Source organism: Mugil cephalus, chromosome 1, assembly GCF_022458985.1.
Source record: "Mugil cephalus isolate CIBA_MC_2020 chromosome 1, CIBA_Mcephalus_1.1, whole genome shotgun sequence".
Classification (NCBI taxonomy): Eukaryota; Metazoa; Chordata; class Actinopteri; order Mugiliformes; family Mugilidae; genus Mugil; species Mugil cephalus.
In genome coordinates this window covers 47,260,882-47,276,379 of record NC_061770.1, presented here as the reverse complement: position 1 = coordinate 47,276,379, position 15,498 = coordinate 47,260,882, and the positions used below count along the sequence as shown (strand labels likewise).

The 15,498-nt window shown below is 42.8% G+C and overlaps 1 protein-coding gene across 2 annotated transcripts in view; it reads right to left on the bottom strand.

Moving 5' to 3' along the window:
- Positions 1–15,498, bottom strand: part of poln (polymerase (DNA directed) nu) — a 59,500-nt gene that overhangs the window by 3,855 nt on the left and 40,147 nt on the right. The window contains exons 21-27 of one of the 2 annotated variants that reach the window (XM_047577565.1): positions 14,651–14,762; positions 12,364–12,446; positions 6,969–7,100; positions 3,002–3,112; positions 886–964; positions 338–405; positions 65–126 (exon numbers count right to left, since the gene is read on the bottom strand). In XM_047577565.1, coding sequence (XP_047433521.1) covers positions 65–126; positions 338–405; positions 886–964; positions 3,002–3,112; positions 6,969–7,100; positions 12,364–12,446; positions 14,651–14,762 — 647 coding nt within the window. Of the gene's footprint in view, positions 1–64; positions 127–337; positions 406–885; positions 965–3,001; positions 3,113–6,968; positions 7,101–12,363; positions 12,447–14,650; positions 14,763–15,498 lie in introns of those variants that run through there. The other variant, XR_007112226.1, reaches the window with a different exon arrangement.

The following is a 15,498-nucleotide window of genomic DNA, read 5'->3' as shown; positions in this document are numbered from 1 at the left end:
AACTTTTGGTTCTATACAGTGTGTGTACATGACACCAGACTAAACTACTGAGTGGTTTACTTACTTTAAGGTGGACTCCTAGATGGTCTATGTGCTGAAGAGATTCCATGGTGCTCTTCACAAGAGCTGCACACAAATATAAACAATCATACCAGGCGCCATAGCCACACTGCATCAACTATATAGCATGTCCTTTACATCTCACATACATCAACTCAGAATTCTATGGAAAAAAGTCAGAATTCGAAGGAAAATAAATAGTTGTCATCTTGTGTATAATACAAAGGCGCGTCCTTCATACAAGGGGAATATTTGACGCTGGACACGATTGATATACCTGCGAACTGCTCCACCTGCGAGTCCTCCACTTCGTACAGGAGCTCATCGTGGAGCTGGGCTATCAGCCTGGAGTTACAGTACAGTATACACATTCACAAACACATAAACACTCTTTATCTTCTTCTTTTTCATCCCGTATTTACATTGCACCCTGCTCTCCTAACATACCAGTCTAATTCTGGTATATGTTGGCTCTAGCGTCAACTGTGTTTGCTCTGGCTCAATGTTTGCCGTCAAACAGAGGTAATCATTTGGGAGCGCCCCGCCTCATCTCAACAAATTAAGTTGGCTGGTGAACCAGTGAATGTTGCTTATGTCTTCTGGCCTGACAGACTCAGTCAGTTCTCCTCTATAAATATAGCACAAGACCACAGTTTGCCTGTATAGATTTAGAACGGCGTGCAGTGTGAAGAGACGCTGTATATTTTGTCCCTGTGGCTCCGTGGAAGGAGAGGGCTAACCCAAGCATGTGAGACTTGGTAAAGTTTTCTTAAGACTTGTCGTATGTGCATCTTCGGCCGGTGGAACCAGGTTTAGAGGTGGTACCTGGCAGACAGGGAGTTGGAGGAGGAAGCCAGGTTGAAGATTCGGATCATAGCCGTCTTGCAGAGATCGGCAGCAGAACCTGGACACAAATAAAAGACACGGATCTGTTTGACTATGGGTGATGTTTAATTTCATTTACTTTGATATTTTTCTACAGATTTAGTAATACCTCAAATTGCACAGTTGATTTTATCCTGGTTGCCCTTTAGCTGAATTTGTGTCTTAGATCTATTGGTCTGTTGTTGCGCTGTGACTGGTCATCAATACCTAGTTTGATTCACTTACGTGAACCTCATGGTCTGGACTTTGAAACCACGACTAAAATATGTAAAGGCAGTCAGGAGCTGCAAGTCAGTCAATTGATTGCAAGCAAAACTGACTTTTGACTAAGTGAAATGTAATGTGCGCACAAATATCCACCAATCAGGCTGAACTTTATGACCCCCCTTCCTTTTGCTGGCCCCCCTTTCACTGCCAAAACAGCCCCAACCCATGGAGCCATAGACTCCACTAGACCTCTGAAGGTGTGCTGTGGCATTTGGCACCAATATGTTAGCAGCGGATCCTTTAAGTTACGATGTGGAGCCTCCACAGATCAGACTTGTTTGTCCAGCACATCCCACTGATGCTCGATTGGATTGAGATCTGGGGAATTTGGAGGCCGAGTCAACACCTTAAACTCATTATTGTGCTCCTCAAACCATTCCTCGGACATTTTTGTTATGTGTCGGTGTGCGTTATCCTGCTGAAAGAGGCCACAGCTCCCAGGAAACACCACTTCCATGAAATGGCGTTCATGCTCTGTAACAACGTGTAGGTGTAGGTACGTGTCAAAGTAACATCCACATGGATGGCAGGACCCAAGGTCTCCCAGGAGAACATTGAGCAGAGCATCACACTGTGTCTGCAAGCTTGCCTTCTGCCTGTATTGTGGTGCCATGTGTTCCCCAGGTAAGCACACACGCACCTGGCTATCCCCATGATGCAAAAGAAAACACAATTCATCTGACCAGGGCACCTTCTTCCACTGCTGTGTGGTTGTGTTCTGATGCTCATGTGCCCCTTGTTGGTGCTTTCTGTGGTGGACAGGGGTTAGCATGGGAACCCTGACTGGTCTGGGGCTATTCAGACTCAAATGCAACAAATATCTTCTGACACCTTTCTATTAGAACCGGCATTAAGTTCTTCAGCAATCTGAGCTACAGTAGCTTGTTTATTGGATCTCCGACGCTTTTCTTGGTCCACTTTTGATAGATACTGATCACTGCAGACTGGGAACACCCACAAGAGCTTCAGTGTTTGAGATGCTCTGACCTAGCCATCCCAATTTTGCCCTTGTCAAAACCTATTTCAATCACATCAACTCTGAGGACAAAATGTTCCCTTGTCTGTGAAGGTTCCTCAGTGCGTTTACATCCATGTGAAAAAAAACTAATTATTACCTTAATTGAACTATAACAGGAGAACTTAAGTGCATGTAAACACGTTACTCCGATTAAAATTCTCTTGTTTATTATATGGTGTAATAGGTCAACCAGAAAGCAAGCCGTATTAAAGTGGTATTAACCCGCTGAAAAGACACATATCGCCACCTAGTGTGGAGGAGGAGGACATGTTCCCGTGAGTTATTTGATTTTCTTCCGCTGCATGTAAACTGGAACAGGGACTGTAGTCCGAAAGTGGAATTTTGAGCATAGCTGATTAAGCTCTGCATGTAAACGCACTAACGTATCCAGGTCATGATAATCCACAAAGGCATTGAATAAAGGCAACTGGACTTGTAGAATTTCTTAAAGACGTTTCGCCACTCATCCGAGTAGCTTCTTCAGTTCTGATACACTAGTGGGAAGTTGAGGTTTAAATAAGAAAAAACTCTGTGGGTAACACCCAACCGGAAACTTGCTTGACCAGAAACTGAGGTTTTTTTCCATAATGGCTGGTACTTACCTGTTGTGAGAGGGGGGATTGTGTGCCTGGGCTACTTACCCTTAGAAAATTAAGAATTAGGTTACAATAGCTGACGTTAAAATCTTCATTGGAGGTAAAGATTTAGATTATGCTTATACGCACATGTAGAGAAGTCAATGCTTTTACATATAAATGTCAATCATCCCACCTTGGACGACAAAGTTGACAGCCTGCCTCTCAGCCTGCATGCGGAGGCCCCAGTCAGGGGAGTTGATGTTGGGGAGAGTCCGACGACGACCCATGATAGAAAGCACATAACCTAAACACAAGATATTTAAAATAAACAGTCTTCTTCTGTAAAACTGGACTAGTATTTTATCAATGCACGAGGCACAGCAACCACAAATCATCAGTGGGGTAAAACACTGTTATAATAAATCCTAAAAATCCTACTTCCTACTAGATGATATCATAAACACAGTGTTTTCCCCAATACTGCACCATAATGTATAAATTCTTTTTTCAATCTTATGATCTTCTCATGTTTGTGAATGAATAAATGGAAGTAGGAGGAAACCTGCTCTTTGGATAACCTGGTAATATCAAACATATCACTGGTAAAACTGGTGAGAAGTTACAAGCGGATAAGGATGTAATAGGTGTGAAACATATGCATACACATACCGTGCTATCTAAACAAAGAGATACACTGGCATTTCCAGTAGAGTCACACAAAACACACAAAAAAAAGGCAACACGAGAATACGCAGTGACGTGACACGGGCACAATACACAAACACACACATTATCAAATGCAGGTATGCAACATACACACACACACGCGCTCACACAGTTGACGAGTACATTCCACCGACGAGACAATGGAGCTGGCTTTAAAGCTAAAGCCCTCTAGTATCCCCCACTATGAACTAAGCCTGCCAGGGCATGAAACCTGAATGACCCTCTTCCTAGAACGCGCACACACACACACACACAATCCTGCACACAAGCCTAAATACATAGGAAATGAGTACACTACGGATAGTGGCAAACACAAACCTTCTACTCTTTGTGAACTGACCCGTGACACAAGCATGCAACCTTTTTTACCAGGAATGTGACCTTTGGTCTGGGGCCCATTGACAGTGATGTGCAGTGTACTTTGTGTCAGTGATAACACATCACAAAAATGCTGTTTCAGTCTATGGGGCAGGTGAATCACACTGGAATGTGTGTGTTTTGCTGTTGCCGTGGTCTATGACACATTGCCGTGATGGCCTGTGGTTTTCCAGTTCAGCCTGTTTTCACGTTCAGTGTTGGGAAATCTGACGGACAGCGGCAAAATCTAGGGCTGGATAATGTAACCGTATAATTATATCTGAATACAATCTGGTGAGACCACAGAGTGGTTGAATGGTTTCACCATTCAGTAAAATTCAGTTGGCCTGATTGATTAAAAACGACAAACAATAAATCAAAATTAAACAACAGCTTGGGTTTGTTCTTCTTCTACAGTCATACCATTTTATTATGTTCATTGTCTATTTCCAGACGTGTATCAGTAAATGATTTGATGATGATCTAATTGACACATCCAGCAGTTATGGATCAACACAATTTATTTTGAATCATGTTTCTAAACACCTGAAACCCCGATACATACACTCTTTTAGTTTTGCTAGTTTTTGCTCACTACCAACACATGTCTTGCTGCGTGGTGCTGGTAACGTAGTGGACAGTGGTGTTTTCCAGCTTCTTTTCTCTAAAAGTAGCTGCTAGAGACGACTAAGAGAAGAGTAAGAGTTAACACTACGCACTACAGTGAAAGGCCAGCCAGCTAAACAATGAGCTGAAAGTCTGCAAAGCTCTGTAAAGCCGAGGAAAGCCACAGATCCACCGGGATAATAGTCTGTTCATCGCTATGTGTGACTCCTTTCACGCCGTCAGTTATTTCATTCATTCTTTTATCAAAATTTAATGAATTATTAATCTGACTTTATTCGGACATAGAATGAAATCCATGACGATAACTATCTATTTTTGAACGTAAGGACCTAAAGCGAGAGCTATACTACAGATATATTAAGTATAGTAAACTGTAAATGGACAGGGACGTGTTTATTTGTCACTGCAGCAGATCTAGGCTTCTCTCTGTCAGCTCTAGACTTCACAGGGCTTTTTATATCTGTTATTCCCCGTCTTTTTCTTTTTTTTTTCTCAGGCAGTCTTTACAAGTGGAGGTTTGGCATTCATCCCAAGAGCATTAATGATATGAAGACCAGCAGCGCAGGCTTACCCAGAGAGGCGGCGTTATCTCATTTTAATATCAAAGACAGTCGGCGATAAACAGAGTGTGAGCCACTCAGTCACTACAGGGTTATTTTTGTGGTAGTTTATTTTGTATACGCTGTAAAGAATATCCCCGTTCTTGTTTGCTCAGCTCCTTGCAGGTTGATTCACTCCTTAACTTCTTCCTCTATCACCTCCACAGCTTCTTCTTTTTCCCTTCCTTTCTTCTCTCTTGGCCACTGCACCCACACTGTGATACTGACCTCACCTTCATGTTGCCCTTTACAATACATCCTCAACAAAACAGGACCGCAGCTGAGCCTGCACTGTTCACCTCGTCTCTGCTCAGCCCGGCCAACATCCATCCCCCTGAACAAAATATCGCTGTATCAGATACCAATCAGCTACAGACTCGACGCTGGGACGGCAAGAGGCCACAGAGTTTATTAAATCCCTGCACACTGAGCCACAGCAGAGGAGCTAAAACGGTGTGAGGCTGGTGTCGCACTGTACGTCTCCAGTAAAAAAAAAAAAAAAAAAAATTTATGTAAACAAGGAGAAAAGAAACAAAAAAGAAGCAAAGAGGCTGATGGACAAGAAGAGAGAGGGACAGACTCACACGGAGCGGGACATATTGGGCATATAAAACCCCGCACAGCCTCTGATGGGAGCATCGCCATGGCGATGAGCTGCATTAGAGGCGACGGGCTTGACGCGTCATCACTCTGCCCCTGAGAACACGGAGGCTTCCACACTGTGATCTGAGCACAGAAAAAAAACAAAAAACTGAGTCCATTACCAAACTTCGATTAGGAAGCCGACCCCAGAGGAAAGGGAAGCAACGAGGGGGGGGGGGAGGGTCCTGTCGCCGGGGTGATGGAGCACCTGTCTGGGCGTAAGCGCCGGTCAGTGTTTGTGAAAAAGGTGGCGTGACAGACACCCGCTGTTTTGACCCAATTCTCTGCGTTTGCTCCAAAACAAGGTTGTTATTGAATGTAAAATGAGGAAGTTCAGGAAAGCTGACGCCAACATACACAAATACACCTTTATCGCTTCTTAATTCGTTGGGATTTAACCGGTTTAAGGAAATATCGACGCGACGCAAATTCGATAGAGTTAAGAGGTGATTAGATCCACGGCTGGAGGTGGAGGTTTGGACTACGACCAGTCCTCCGCGGACGGCGACCTGTTTTGGTGCATTCTGCTCGTCGACACACACACAACGAAGGTTAAAGTGCAGACTTCACACTATTTTGTGTTAGCGTGTTCAAGTCTCAGGTGTGCTGCGTTGGCAGTTCAGTCAGAATATAAATAGAGTAGTGTCCCATCTGAACCATCACACCCTTCTCCACACGCTACCCCCCCCCCCCTCCCCCCATCCCCCACGCATCCACCCCGTCCCTTCCAGTATTGACCCACGGCAGTTTGTCTCATTCCTGCCGGTGCAAGCACATCTTCCTCTGCTTCAGCCAGACACACACAAATCCACAGAGAGCAGCGGGCGTACGCCAAGAAAATTCCAAATGTGCAGCGTATGTCAAAAGTGTTGGCCATTACCCGCATATACGCGTATTTTTTTTATTATTTTTGTGGGGACATTTGGCTGTTTTGGAATCATAGGCACCAACTTTCCCTGCACCTACGTGTTTTAAATATTAAATAGCCTGCCTTATGTTTTCTGCAATATCCACTCCTTCAGTATTAGATGATCATTTACCTTAAGGGAATGCTTCATAACGTACACAGAGCTTATCCAAAAAACAAAAAAAAAAAACAAAGCTGGAACAAAGACAACTGGATTTTCTGAGTTTCTTCTAGGAAAAAAAGTCCAGTTTTGTTTGTATCAGTCTTGTTTTTAAATGCACCGTGACTTGGACGACACAGACCTTGTTTGTGGCTCTGCTGGATGGTTCTCTGGATGAAGGCCTGGACATCTCTGTAGGTCTGCAGGAAGCTGTCCTGGAATCGACTGGCCTGCTCGGGGCTCACCCCCAAGATCCCTGACAGACGCTCACGACCTGCAGGGAACAACCAATCATGAACATGAAACGCAGATTCAGCAGACAAAGACAATTTGGACCAGAAATGATTCGTCTTGTGCTAGTTTGTACCTTTCCTGTGGATCCTATATATATTACCACTGTTTTCTTTTCTTTCCTTTTTTTTTGTTACACTCTCGTGGGGTTTTAAACCAGCTAGAGGTGCTGGTAAATGATGCCACCTCAGCAAAAAAACTTTTGAACTGAATATCAGGTGTTTGTGCTGATCTGCGCCATGAACGACCTAAATGATAAGACAATATAAATGGAGCAAACTGCCTTCATCATCACTGACTAAAGACAGGTGGAGGAGGTCGGAGGAAGAGGGGAATGAAGTGAAAGTGGCCGGGGTCACAGAGGGCGGGGCCAAAGGGTGAGAGAAACGACGAGGAAAAAATGAGGAGCGAGAGACTGAAGAGGGGCAGGATGAAAGGAGAGGCTGCCCCAGACTGTGAGAGGCCTGTTAATGTGCGTAAAGTAAAGACAGAAGCCAAGGCCTCAAAGGCCTAATGCGTGTGTGTGTGTGTGTCCTTTCCAAGGAAGTGTTAAATGTGTGCAGCCTGTAGCAGGAGTCCACGAGGTTAGGAACAGATCAATAGAGGAGTGCAGAGGGTGGGCTAATGGGTGTCATAGTTACTGAGGGCGCGTTTTGACCTTCACCGTGCAGAACAGTGCTCGTGGAGAGTTTGAAACTCAGACGCATTGAAAATTCAACAGCTTAATGAGGAAAGACCTTGTTTTTGGATGTAAAGGACGCGGCGTAAGGGAGGTGGACTTTAAACAGCAGCCAAATTAATTGGCGCTTCTATGGATTTAAAGTTTGATGCTCGATAGCTGGAACACGGAGATGACATCTGAACTTATACGAACAAACATTCCTGAAAGCGCACAATCCCGAGGCTCTATTAGAAATGAGCACGTGACTGTGTTGAAGTAAAATTCTCTGAATGTGTGTTTCTGTGCGTGAAAGACTCCAGATTCCTGTTGGATGAGGTCATATTAGGGAGTGAACGCTCCCCGACCTGATCCCTCTGTGAGCTGCCCCTTCACTTTCCATTCTCCTTCATAAAAAACTCACTGTATATAACAAAGGAAAAAACAAAAGCTGCAAAAAGCCTATTTCAGTTTAGATCTGTTCTAGTCAATCACATGCAATGAATGAAGAACTGCGACAGACATTCATCTTATCTGTTTCATACTCTCGGTTGGTCTTTATTTTCACACCTGTGTCTAATCTCCTCCTTCATTTCATTTTTTTTCCTCCCTTCCAGCTTGGCCTTCTTACGTGTTGACCTAATTGTATGTGTATAACGTGCATGAGTCCATAGCACTGCTCTGCCCCTCCTCCCTGCCCTGATTGTCTTGCAGAGAAAGCTTCCTTTAGTATTCGGTCGCCATGGCAACGCATCCTTCCATGAAGAGCTGTCTGTCTGCGCTGATCAGGAGCTCCTTACATTCCTCTCTTCGCTCCCTTTCTCGGCCCCACCCACTCTTTACTCTTCCCCTTTCCCCTACATTAACTCTCTTCTCCGCCACCTCCCCCCTTTCCTTTTTTAGCCTTCCGCGTTTTCCGGATCGGCCTTTCTATACGTAGTATCTCACCCTGTCACCGTTTTTGTTTTACACACTTTGTGCTCTCCTTGCGTTTATACCTCTGACCTTTTTTATGTGACTAGTCCTTGTATGCGACTCATGGCCCCTACACATCTCAGATGAATAGCTTTTACACATGATCCTCTTTGGCTTGCATTGTTGCGGTTTTATTGAGTTTCCAAGAATTGACTCATTCAGCCCCGCGTGCGTTTGAAAGTGACTGTGTTCGAGGGCTCGTGTTTGTTTTCTCCCGCTGAGCTGTGACTCTAGTTAAAGCAGAAATGCCGCCGAACACTCCATCAGTCGGAGAGCCTCAAATTTTGTTAAGCTCCTGAATTCACTCAACGGGAGCACACGAAGCTAATAAATCCACAGGGGCAGGACTTTACAGTCATCTGTCTTCTATTAACGTGCAGTTTGATCAAACTATAGCATTTATGAGCTAATTTATCCGATAATTGAATATCTGATTTGCCAAAAACTAGTCAGCAGTCACATGAACTGGCGACCACATAGCAGGAAGCGGGAACCTCTCTGACATAAATTAATTGACTTAAAAAAAAAATCTTCTTAAAAAGTTCTGACCTACACCAAGGAGTTCTGAAACATCACTATAATATGCTCATCAGTACATGTGACCCTTGTGTTCTGTGTCTCAAGACGTCAAATCAAATATAGAGCAACATTGCTTAATTTCTGAAATGTTTTAAGTCGCAAGAGCTTTAATAGTACGATATAAGACAATAAGTGGTCTCACTGTTCATGGTTTCTATCAATTTACTTCAGCAGATCAGTTTAAAAATGTGGTACATCTCCCAGTGTATTCAGATCTGTTTATATCAGTGTTTATATTAATCCGTTTTAACATATAATTGATTTATTTCTCAAACAACAACGGACCTTTGGAACCTTAGGGAGCCATTATTCTGTCTTCTGTCTTCAGCGAGGACTCAGGACCTTTGGTCGTTTGCAACAATTAAGGAGATTACATGTGTGAAAGAGGGGCACCCCAAGGAAGCTATTTAAAGCTTTTAATAGGGGGCCCGGTTTCCCACAAACATAAATGCTGGCCATGAAATACTTAACACACAAACAGACATATAATAGACAATCACAGTATTCTGGTTCCATTAGATTAGTCAATATACAAAAACAAGTCTATGCAACGTTAATGTAGAGAAATCAGTGAAATAAGATACAAATGACCTTTATTTTTAAGATTCTTAATATAATCAGTAAATTAAACATATATTGATTGGTGTTTTCAGTTTTTTTTTAGTATTGTATCATATTGCAGTGATGTATGTGAGGCTCAAAGGTTTTCTATAGGGTGAGAAGTGCAGTGTGGCAGAAAATGTCTCAGCTTAAAAAACAAGGAAGTATATTTACGTAGTTTTTTGTGAGAACTTCAATATGACATTTACAATTAAGAAATTCATCAATGAAGATCCTCAGGGATTTTGTAGACCCAACTCTTGCAATATTCTCTCGGTTTATTTTTGGACTGATTTGCTTAATGTCAGTTTATTTTTTACTGGAACGGACGACAGTGAATTAAGTTTGTTTTGTTACACCTAAACCAGGTGTCTATTTTTCTTGATTTATTCAAGTTTATTTAGATGTTTGTCCAAAAAAACACAAAAACAAACAACAAAAACTAATTTGTATCATCAGCAAATAATACTTGATGCAATACAGATGAGAAATTAACAAAGTAATTTATATACACGAGGAAGAGAAGCGGTCCTAAAATGGAACCCTGAGGAACCCCATGATTGATGGGTTTGTATGATGATATATGGCTGTTTATATAAACATATTGATGTCCCTCAAACAGATAACTATGAAATCAGTCCAGCGCTAGGCCTCTGACACCAAAGTGTAACAATTAAATGATAAGGATACCAATGTTGATGGTGCAAATGCTTTAGACATATATCGCCTTTATCAATTGCATCATAGATTTGACCTGTTAGATCGAGCACTGCTACACATGTAGTATTTTTCTTTCTGAAGCCATACTGGGATGGGACTATGACAGTAGAAGTTTGCTCTATGTAATCAATTATATATGACTAACTGTGTTTGTTTTGAATGGGAGCTTCAACATTAAAACCTCTAAAGTGAAGTGAATAACGTTGATCATATCATTACAATTCAATGTTCTGCTGGGGATCTTTTGGAGCTGACATCCATGTAGATTTTACTTAGACATGTACACCTGATGACCCTAAGCAACAAGACCCCTTGACAACAGCAGCCATCCCCAGCAAAACCCACAAAACCGCTTAGGAACAGGAATAGCCTAAGGTGTTGACTTCCCACATCCCAAACCGATGGAGAGCTGTGGGATGCACTGGAACAAGCGAGATCCAGAGAAACCCCCGTCACCTCAACCCACAAGATTAAACCTCCTTCTACACCTGTATCTGTTCCTGATGAGTCATAACTGTTTTGGGGGCTCTATATAAGGCAGGTGGTTTTAATGTTGCGTATTATAGTAACTTTGATGCAGTATTGAAAAGTTGAATTTATTTTCAGTTGGAAAAAAGTTCATCTAAATACTATATTGTTGATGGTGAGCCCATGGAAAAAAACTGGATCTCGACATAAATGTTTAAATTGGTTACAGGCAATAAAACCTGATGAAGGATGCACACTGCTCATAAAACCTCCCTCCATCATACAGGTGAAAGCACAAATGCACACGTAAACAAGTCGTATGCTGTAATAGGCACATGAACATATGTTCATCTACACACACAAAAACGCGTACACGCTATAGTTAAATGTAAACTATCCACTGTGACGTCCACCTACACAATCGCACCCGTCACCCCCAGAGAGGCTGATTTCTGACACTCTGGTGGTGTGTGTCCATGTGCGAGTGTGTGCGGACCATAAATAGGTCACAAACTACACAGACAGTTTATTTATTTATTTTTTCATTTTTACGGGCCACATGGGGGTATTACACATTCGTCTTCCTCTCACCCCTCTTCTCTGCATTTTTTACCTTCTGCCTCTGCCCCTCCACCCCGATCCTTGCCTGCCCCGTGGAATCAGGAATGTGATCCACAACGTACATGAAACACATGAGGACAGCTACTGTATGTCGCAGTGGAAATCCCTGGGCATTTCTGTGGGAAGATAACCTAAATCCTGCGAAAGAAAACCCCTTTTGTGGCGCTGCGATCTGTCCTTCCCCCTGTTTTCCCTGGCCTTCAGTGCACTGTTTTCACTCTGAATTATCTGTGATCCTAATCCATGTCTCCTCTTTACACAATGAGCCACTTGTAGTCGTGAACCAGTCGCCAAGAGATCTCTTGTCGTGTCGAAGCAATACAGGCTTACGTTTTAAACTAGTGTATACAAAGGCAAAACCCAAACAAAAGACTTTTTGAGTTTTCTTGAAGACTTTTCGTCCAAGTAGATTCTTCAGTTTTTACTTTCAACATCTAATAACCACAGTCGTCTAAATTTAGAGGACTTTAGAGCAAGTGCACCACCGAGGTTCATCAAATAAAAACCTCCCCGCCAGTCACACAGGAAACCAGTGGTAGTGACATCTTTAAGAAAACTCCAGCTGCTCGTTGTTTTTGGATTTGACCTGAATGACTGAGAGTCTTAATGATAATTATGTACTCACCTGCTCCATACACAACAGAGTACACGATGCGTTTGGCGTGTTCCCTGTCCTCAGAGGTCACCTCCGCCTCACTCATCCCCTTCCTGAGCGACAGAAATTAGGAAAGACTCATTATAGAGATAGACGGCAAATTAAAGACCTTGAAAGCCAAACACGGTGATGAAGTTGAAGTGAAAAGTGTTTAAAATGATGAGCGACACCCTCTCTTAAGGGTGACTGATGGAACAATTCAATAATGCGATTTGCATTTGTATCTGCCAAATTACTACTAATGATTAGGCAGCGATGTTCACCCCCACGCTAATAACAATGTGAGGTGTAGAGGTGAAAGCTGAAGTAAAGAGAGACTGAAAGATTACAGAAATGACGCAGCAGGAAAGAGGAGCCAAGACAGACAGACGGTTATGTAACATGACTTGTAGACAGTCATAGTACTGGGATCAGACAGGGTGGGACGATTCGGCATTTCTGGAGGGACTGATGTGGAGCTGCCACTGTCGATCAGTGTTGAAGATGAGTCTCTCTCTCACACACACACAAACACACACACACACAGAAAAGTTACAAAACTGTCTGGTGAGTGTCATCACTCCAGCGTTACATGGTGTCACAAGTCTCCTTAAATGTGACGCACAGATACATAGAGTTAGAGCCGTACATGTGCAGACATCAGCTCACGGCCTCACGGAGGATTCTCAATAAAAGCTTTATTTATTTATGACTATGTTCATTTGTACAACCGCTGGTGAGCCCCTTGAAAACAGGGAAGTGCATGTAACATTTACTCCAATTTGGACACAAATGTCCTCAAATTGAAGCTGATAGTCTACACACTACGAGCCCACGTTCATTATGAATTTGCCAGTTAATTAAGTTCACTAGTGAAAACATGTCTGAAAACACAGTCCTGCACTAAATCTTATAAAATCTCCAATTTTAGTCAGTGGGTTTGGATAAATAACTGTTTAACAGCACAACAAACTACATCCTCAAAAAATTAGCATACTGTTGTGTGACCAGTCTACTTACACTGTTTGAACATAAACCGTAAAATATTAGAATGCATTTTTTTCATTGATGTACCTAATGAAGTAGCAGGCAAGTTACTTGAAATAACTTTAATATACTATAAAATAACTCAAAATGTGTCAGCGGCCAAATACTGACATGAGCTTCACAGCAGAAGAACATTTTCCTATAATGAGCGTACTGGATTTCATTGCCCCCTGCTGGACGGGCATTCATCAAGAGGAGACAAAAAAAACGAGGATTACGTCTCGGTTTGTTACTTTTTTGCATATTTTATTTCTGTCTTCTGCGGTTCTTAAGTTGGGTTTAATTTGGCATTAAACATGAAGAGTTGCTAATTCACATTATAAATAATAATAATCAATAATCAACAAGAGTCAAACGTACTCTGGATAGTGCTAAGAATAAAACTTCTAAATATGTTCTGCGATTTTCTTATGCAATAGTTTGGTAAAAACTATTTTAAACCACAGTCAGAAAGTGAACAGTGGTTTTAAAGGTGAGAGAATGAGAGGGATTAGAGGAAGAGACAGAGGCAACAGAAGAAAAGAAAAACCGAAACCGAAATAAATAAAGTATACAGTTAAAGACTAATGGAGAAGCAATGAGAATGGAGGAAAAATATAATGTATAAAACCATGTAGAATACTACAGATGAGACAGCAGTAGAGTCAGTGTGAGGAGACGGAGTAATCCCAGCAGAGCTGCAGTGATACCAGCTAATTTGTTTAAAGGTGAAAGAGAAATAATGAAGGAGACGCGCTGTAAATCCTCAGAACGGGTTTTAATATGGTAATCTGTTTAACGGCTGCCCTCTGCCACGCACTTGACTGAGACGGATGACAGCGGCACAGGTATGACGCACACCGTCCACGCAGCATTAAAAAACGACACAGACCTGTGTGTAAACACCGACGAGCACCGGCACCGAGAGAGGAGGAGGAAAACACACACATCCACACAAAACTACTTTAAAAGAGCAACAACGTAATCACCGGGGCAACGGGCCTGAGGGTGTCCTGCTCGTGGCAAAGAAGCGGGACGAGGCAGTTGGCACGGTAGCCATGGCAACGGCGTTAATAGCGTTTGAAGTGAAGGAGTCGGCGGTCTAGAGAGAGAAACCCTGCGGAGCATCAACACTCACCTTGGCAAGGAGATCAGGGGAGAACCAGTGTGAATGTGTACGAGTGTACGAGTGTACGAGTGTGTGTGTGTGTGTGTGTGTGTGTGTGTGCGTGCGCGAGCGAGGGAGCCTCACCACTGAGAGGCCAGCATGGTAAAGACGTCCGCCTGCGGGTTGGTAAAAACGCGGAGCAGCTCAGGGTCAGAGGAAAGGTGAGCCAACAGACGCAGCTCCACCTGGCAGAAGTCTGACAAACACAAACACACGCTGACATTACTTCACATTTGCCCACATTCACCTCTAAAAGAAAATAAGGAAAAAGAGGGAAAAAGTGGATTTGTTGCGTTCGCCGCCAACCCGAGATGCTTCTTCACGTCTAAATAGCTGATCGTTTTTTTAAGTACCTCTGTGGATGGAGCTCGAATGAGAGTCACGTGACTAAGGTCTGTTGACACCTGTAACTCACTTGTAATTGGATGAATTCATTTTCATTTCATTTTCCTCCAGTGAGTCTCATTAATTATCCAGACTCAAGGTGAATATATTATTATGACTGAATTCTTTACAGGCCTAACGTCTAACAGCTGTTGTACAGCGTGTTTAAATCCAGCTTTAATATTATATATTATTATCAGGAAGATGTAGATTTGGTAAAGATAATAGGATAGTGAAATGGTGTAGAAAAAAAACACCCATACGTGTTTAGATGTATTTTTAGATGAACACTATACTTATGCTGAGACGTTCTGTTCGTGGAAGGTATCATTTGAACTGACGCGCAACACTTACGCCGCACTCGGTGTTCCCCAACCTGCCATCCTTACTTCATTAAGCCAGAGCGCCTTTAAATACCCCACAGAGAGTCGCCGTGGTGGTTGTATTTTTGCCGCGCTGAAAGTGTGGAGCAGAACTACTAATGGCAACAGAGAGGTGAAAAGAACAAGAGCTTCCGGTTAAGTAAGATCCTGTCTGTGGAGAAATCA